Source organism: Penicillium verhagenii (assembly GCF_028828195.1).
Source record: "Penicillium verhagenii strain IBT 33310 chromosome Unknown utg000003l_segment0_segment0, whole genome shotgun sequence".
Taxonomy (NCBI): Eukaryota; Fungi; Ascomycota; class Eurotiomycetes; order Eurotiales; family Aspergillaceae; genus Penicillium; species Penicillium verhagenii.
Window position 1 is genome coordinate 2898075 of NW_026643167.1, and position 6586 is coordinate 2904660.

At 49.3% G+C, this 6586-nt stretch overlaps 1 protein-coding gene across 1 annotated transcript; it reads right to left on the reverse strand.

The window, feature by feature from the left end:
- Positions 1-3549: 3549 nt before the first annotated feature.
- On the reverse strand, positions 3550-6373 carry N7466_002471 (uncharacterized protein; the record flags this gene model as incomplete). Its single annotated transcript, XM_057161869.1, has 3 exons — positions 3550-4388; positions 4459-6256; positions 6326-6373. The coding sequence occupies 3 exons, from the start codon at positions 6371-6373 to the stop codon at positions 3550-3552; spliced, it is 2685 nt and encodes an 894-aa protein (XP_057025154.1).
- Between the last annotated feature and the right edge of the window lie 213 nt (positions 6374-6586).

Consider the following 6586-nt stretch of genomic DNA (forward strand, 5'->3'; position numbering starts at 1 on the left):
CGGACGTACGAAATTCATGCGAGGCAAACGGGTTGCGATCCAGATGCGAGACTGGTGCGAGTTCAAGCGAGCGTGACTCAAGACATGCATCTTTTGAGGCTGGCCTATGTACTTCACCTTGGACTACAGACTATTGGTACCTTTGTCGACCTCTTGAAGTGGTGGAGTGGATGCGATGGGTGGAGTTGTTGTCTGGGTGAGGCGCCAGCTAGAGTTCCTTTTCCGCTTCTGTTGCCTGTTAACCGTCGACGATGGGGCTGTAGAACATTCATTTGAGTCCATGGAGTGGACTTTCGAGGCGACGAGCCTCCATGCCCACCTGGGGTGGGGGGACACTTGAGAAAATTGATTAATCACCTACATCAGTGGCTTTTGAGTGAGACGTACATTCATGTTCTAATTTTCAAGGCTCTTGCCTTGTTGCGCGTGTTTTCAAAAGGGTCGATCATGCACGAGTCCATAGGCCAAGCAACATGTGGGCATCTTACTTGCTTTCAATTGAAGATCATGGCAGTATCAATTTTGTACAATGCCAGCGCAGCGGCGGAGTCTATCCCCACACAATGGCATTGGAGATATCTGGAGAATAAAGACACTTTCAAAGTTGAATATGTGCATATAAAATACAGCATGGATCTAGAATAGGATAAATACAAACATACAGCACCTACAATTAGAAATACTGGCAAATCCATACATATGCGAACAAGTCGAGTCATCCTGGCCCCGCAGACCCGTCTACCCGGGACTCGCAAATATCGGCAATTGGCTTGCTGTAGTGGAGTGCACCCCGCTTCAGGCAATTCGCGGAAGATATATCCATAGTATGGACTTTACAGGGTGGCGTAACCTAGTACGATGTACCTGTAGCCTGTATCTAGGAGAAGGGTAGGTAAGCGACCTCAGCTAGCCTCCATATTGACCTCGAGATGGAGCCAATATTGGGACTTACTGGTGAGTCAGGTGGGTGGTCTGTGCGTGAGCTTTTTAAATGGAGAGAAACGAACATGTTCAACAAGATATGATAGATAACCTCTAAAGTAATAACCTTCTATCCAAGTGTTGCTGATATCAGATTAGGCTCGGCTCATTTTCGGGTACCCTTCCAATGCGGATACACATGACAACATTTGAACCTTTGTTATCTCCTTGATTTCAGGGATTTCCTGTGGTCCCCTAATCCATGGCATTCATTTTCTTTCTGGCTTCTCTCAGGGGTGACGGCGTGTCGTAGCCCGGTCTACCAGTCTCCAAGAAATCATACACATCCGGAGTGTTAGAACAGGGATTATGTAGGCTAGTCGCTTTGCGCGTCAAAGAAATAAACAAATAAAGATAAGTAGATACATGATGTTTTTCATTTAAAACCTAGCAATACTCAAAGTTTACTATACATAGATTACTGCGTATCATATACTGGTACTGAGTACTGTACGGCGTATAAGAAACAAAGAGACACAAAAGTCCGCAGTATCTTTGCTCTGCAGCCTCGCTCCTACTAGCCGCATTTGACGGGTGTCAAGGGTATCCGACTAGCCCTGCACCCCTGCAACTAACATTTTGAAGAAAAAAAGAAAAGAAAAGTCCATAGCCAATCAGGCTCTGCCACAGCTGTTTTGATGATGCTGGTGGCTGGCATTCGGATCCTTCCCTGGATAACCGCGTAATTAGCATTATCAATTGAGCTGGAACGTTCTTGAATCGAGAATAGAATAGAATCCTTGTCCGGATACTCTATTAGAATGGTTTTTTGTTGGCTTTAATAGGCAGGAGGGGCGATTTCCATATTAAGGATGTTTGATGTTTGATTATTTTGTGGAGTTCATGACGTCCGCTCGTGGACCCCGTATTGATTATCATCTTCTTGTACTATCAGGTGTGGCGCTGGGAAAGGAAAGTGGGCTTGCTCAATTCTAATCCTAATTCTAAATAATCCGGATGTCTTCAGGATCTGCAGGATGCCCAGGTGGGCTTTTTTAAGTTGGGACAAGACGGGGGCTGCGTCGTACAGAGCGAGCAATAGACTGCATTTGCAGACGGGAAGTGGGCAGGGATCCTGCAGATTAGAATGATGCAGACCGGAAGGATTCCTTCCCACTCACTCATTCAATACCTACTTGATTTCCTTTACCGGGTGGGGCTTTCCTATCCAGATGCCGCCGCTTCAATGATGGCGCTCAGAGCCAGCCACGTGATATTTTGGTCAGGCCCTCTGAGCGCTCAGAGAGTGCTCACTCACTGATTACTCATAGTTTGATCAGAGGCATGTAACTAGTTAACTAACTAACTAGTTACTGAGTAGTGAGCACTCAGTCCACGCTCACTCCATACCCCAAAGGGCACTGTGTCCCAGCTTTCTATTTATGATGGCCCTAAACAGCGTCAGGTTCTTGAGAGGCTCTATGCTTCATTTCCAACCCCCCCCCCCCCCCCCCCCATCTCGGCCCGTTTAAAATACACGATAGGACTAGACGGCGCAAAGATGGAAGGTATAATAGCATCGCGGTGGAAAGCCATACCAATACTCCGCGGATGGAACGTCTTGATTTGCCCAGTTCAAGAGGCGTGCTCAGATCTGCTCAGTGAGCAAAAAGCGGCAAGGTCTGAGCAATACGGAAGGTTTCCTTACTCACTCATTCAATACCTTAGTAACTACTAGTTAACTAGGCTCTTTTTATTGATGTCAAGTGTTCAAATGTTTATAATTTGTTTTTCAACATTAGAATATCTCCGCAGCATAGAAAGTGCATGATGTACTGCTTCGAAGTATAACCATAACACTTTAAATTGTTTTATTGCAGGTAACTGGTTTCTTTGGTCTTTCCTTGCTTTTTTTCTGGGCATGGACGAGGGACGGAATTCCAAATCAGGACCAAGAATCTTTATGCAGTAAGCAGGTGGTGTGGGGTTGTCAAGGTGGTTGGACCCCAATTTTGCTGTGAAGATCGACAAGCGTACCACAACCGCGGAATGGGACCATGAATGTCCAAGTCCCTGGAGGCCAGTGATGATAAAATCCTGCTTTCAAGGCAGTACCTGGGTCAATGAAGGCCGGGAATTTCGGATTACCAGTTGGGATGAAACACGCTAAGCACTGGAGTTACAAGGGAATTGAAATTCTCAAAAAAAAAAGAAGTATTATATGATACACTTCACATTGCATAACAACTCGACAATAACGTATACATCAAGACAAGTGTGTCATGGCAACATTCTCAAACATTATAAAGGACATGACGCGTACATCAGCCATATTACGAATATAAATACGGTAAGTTTCAAGCAAGAACGGCAACCGCAAGCCTAGTCCAAAAGTAGTATGTACAGGGCTTGGGGCCGGTCGCTCTCACTCATCAACGTGGATCGACATTAAGGGAAAGGAGGCACAAACGGCCAAAATCAGAGCCGGGCCAGTTTCCAAAAACTGGCCGGTTGGGTATCAATTGTAGACCAAAAAAGAGAGGCCAAATCCAAAATCCAAAATCCAGGGCATGTGGCGTATACCAGCGCTATGCCTATTAAGGCGTATAGACGGCAGATATGACCAGCTTAGAGGACGTGGATCTCCTCGTAGATGGGGGGCTGGCCCTTGGACATATCCCAGTTGATCTTGTTCTTCTCGTCGATCCAGGACTCCTCATCAGTGATGGGGATGACGCGGCTGGTGTGAGCAACCTCCTGGGCACTAATGCCGAGAGAATCACGGGGAATCCAGAGGAGGGGAGGCTGGGAAGTGATGGCCGGGTGGCAGTAAGCATCACGCTCAACGGCCTCGGGGTAAGACTGGATATCCAAGGGGTTGGGCACCAGACGACGCAGAGAAGCGTAGTCGTTATAAATGTCGGGACGGGCCCAGCGAACCAAGAAGTTGGCCTTGGGGGGAGCAGCAGTCACTGCGTCACCGTTCAGACCCTTCTCGGCAGAGTCCACGTTGCCAACACCGCTGTCGATGTTGGAAACACCATCGTGCTCCTTGTCAGCCAGGGTGGGGGCACCGGTACCGTTGGTCTCATTGCGGTCAAGGGCAAGAAGGGCCTCCTCCTCAGCCTCGAGGTTCTTGGGCAGGTAATGGATGAGAGGCTCCATGGCAGCGTTCATGGACATGTGGTACAGGATGATGAAGACCAAGAAGATGATCATGAGGATCAAGGGACCAACGGCCATGGTGTTGGAGCCACTGGCCATGGCGAACAGACCAATCAAGCACACAATGAGAATGTAGCAACCAACGGTAAGGTGCTGCAGAGCACGGGTGTAGGCCTTGCCCTGAGTGTCGATAGTGGCGTTTGACACGTACAGGACGTTGTACCGGTAGGCGAAGTAGAACAGGTACAAACCAACGCAGGAGAATCCCATAACCAATGGGGCAATGCAAGAGTAAATGATACCTAATATCCGTTAGAATTGGAGTCATAGCGCTTGGCGAGATAATCAAGAGTAAGAAAGGGGAAAACATACCAATAGTGGTGAGCATAGTGAACACAGGGTAGACAGTACCCCAGGTGAGACCAGCCAGGCTGGACCAGCGCTTGTACATCTTACGGGGAGTCTTGTCGAAGAGTTTGCCGAGGATCTTGCCAACGATCAACCCTCCAATCTGCAGAAGAGCACCGGCACTGAAAGAGAGACCTTGCAGAACGATGTATGAAACGTAGAAGTTGGAGGCACGGGGAATGTTGCTAGCAAGCAGAGTGGCAGCAGAGGCGGGCTCCTGGATAATGGAGGTGATGACACTGGTGGCGGCAGAGGCGAGGGTAACCACCAAGAAGACCTGAACAACCTGGAAAGCGAAATAGTAGTTCTGGGTGGTCAACTCAATGGCCGCCAGGCAAGGATCACCGCCAATCTTGGCCATGATACGCATAATGATGGGGACCAAGGCCATCAGGACAGCCATCAAGACAGAGGGCAAGAGACCAGTGATAACACCACGAATGACGCTAGGGATATCGTTGATGAAGCCCAACCAGGGAAGCTTCTCAACCAAGAAGTTAATGTTGGAAATACAACCAACAACAGCGACGGGAATGGCCCAGAAGATAATCAAGGCAATAACAAAGGCAGTAGTGGCACCGTGGCGAACGACACGCTCCCACCACTTGATGCGGAGGTTAGACCAGACGATCTGGGTGGGATCGAGACCGATGTAGCGAGGAGTCATGTGCAAGGGAAGGTTGTGGGTAACAGATTGGTAGGCAGCCTGGGCATCGGACATGTTGAAGAACTCAACAAAGACGGAGGTGACAAGCTTAGCATCACCAGCACGGTGCTTGGCCTGCAACTCCTCAATCTCGGGGGAAAGACGCTCAATCTCGGAACGGGCCCAGTTGATGGTATCGACCTTCTCGCCAATCAGCATCTTGAGACGGTGAGTAGGGCGGTCCTTAGCCTCAACCCAGCGTGCAGCAACAGAGCCAGACTCATCATCGAATTGACCAACAGTCTGCTCGGCGTTACCGTCCTCGGGGATACCCTGCTTCTTGAGAGCCTTAGCGCGGGCCTTGTTAGCAAGCATAATAAGCTTGGTCTCGGCGCCCTCGAGCTTCATGGCAGCAGCGTCACGCTCCTTGACCTTCTCCTCCAGGTCGCTGGTATCGGTAGCAAGCCAAACATTCTTGACCTTGCTGGCACCCCAAATGCCACGGATCTTGTCCTTGTTGAGGTAGTCCTCAGTCACCGCAGAGAACAGAACGGTGCGAGAGGAGATACGGCTGGCGTAGGCGGGAGAGAAGAGGTAGGCCTGGCGCAAGTTGATGAAGAACATGTGCTCGCGTGTGATCATAACAAAGATGAAAATGACGAAGATCCATGCGAGGAAACAGTGAGCGTAGTAGCGGCCATATTGATCGCTGGACACGTTGGACATGCTCAGCAAATCCAATTGACTCTGACCGCCACCGCCAGTAGCATTGACAGGGAACAGAATGGGCCATGTGATACAGCAACCGACGAACATGATCAGGGCGACGGTCTTGAGGAAGCGCAACAGGAGGTACGCGTCCATAGAGTGGTGCTGCAAGACGTAGGTATCGGGCAGCTGGTACATGGAGTTGACCCAGTTCCAGAAGCCAGTCGGGGTATCGGGGGTGCGTTGCCAGTCCTTCAGGTAACCAATGTAGGTGCGGGGCATATACATGCGGTGCTCCTTCTTACGCAGGATGATGAACAGCAAGACCATGACAGCGAAGGAGATCAACGATGGGACCAAGGTGGTCACGAAGGCGGATGCTGAGCTCGAGGTAGCACTTGGGTCGCTCTAAGATTGATTGTTAGGGTTGTCATTTACCTCTCGATAGCTATTGTTTCGCATCGCGCATTAACCTACCGAAGAACGAGCGACCAGCCGGTCGATGTTACCGGCATAGTCCACCATGATGAATTTCGAAACACCGATTACAGTGTTATGCACGAAATTACACGTGGAGGGGATGTCGACAAGGGATTAGATGCTTTTCCCCGGATTGAAATGAATTTCAGAAGAAAAAAAAGGAGAAAGAGAAGGGAAACAGCGAAGGTTTAAGCTTAAGGGAGGGGCGAGTTTGCACGATCAGCGATCTGGGCCTACGTAACACTAGCAATTTTTGAA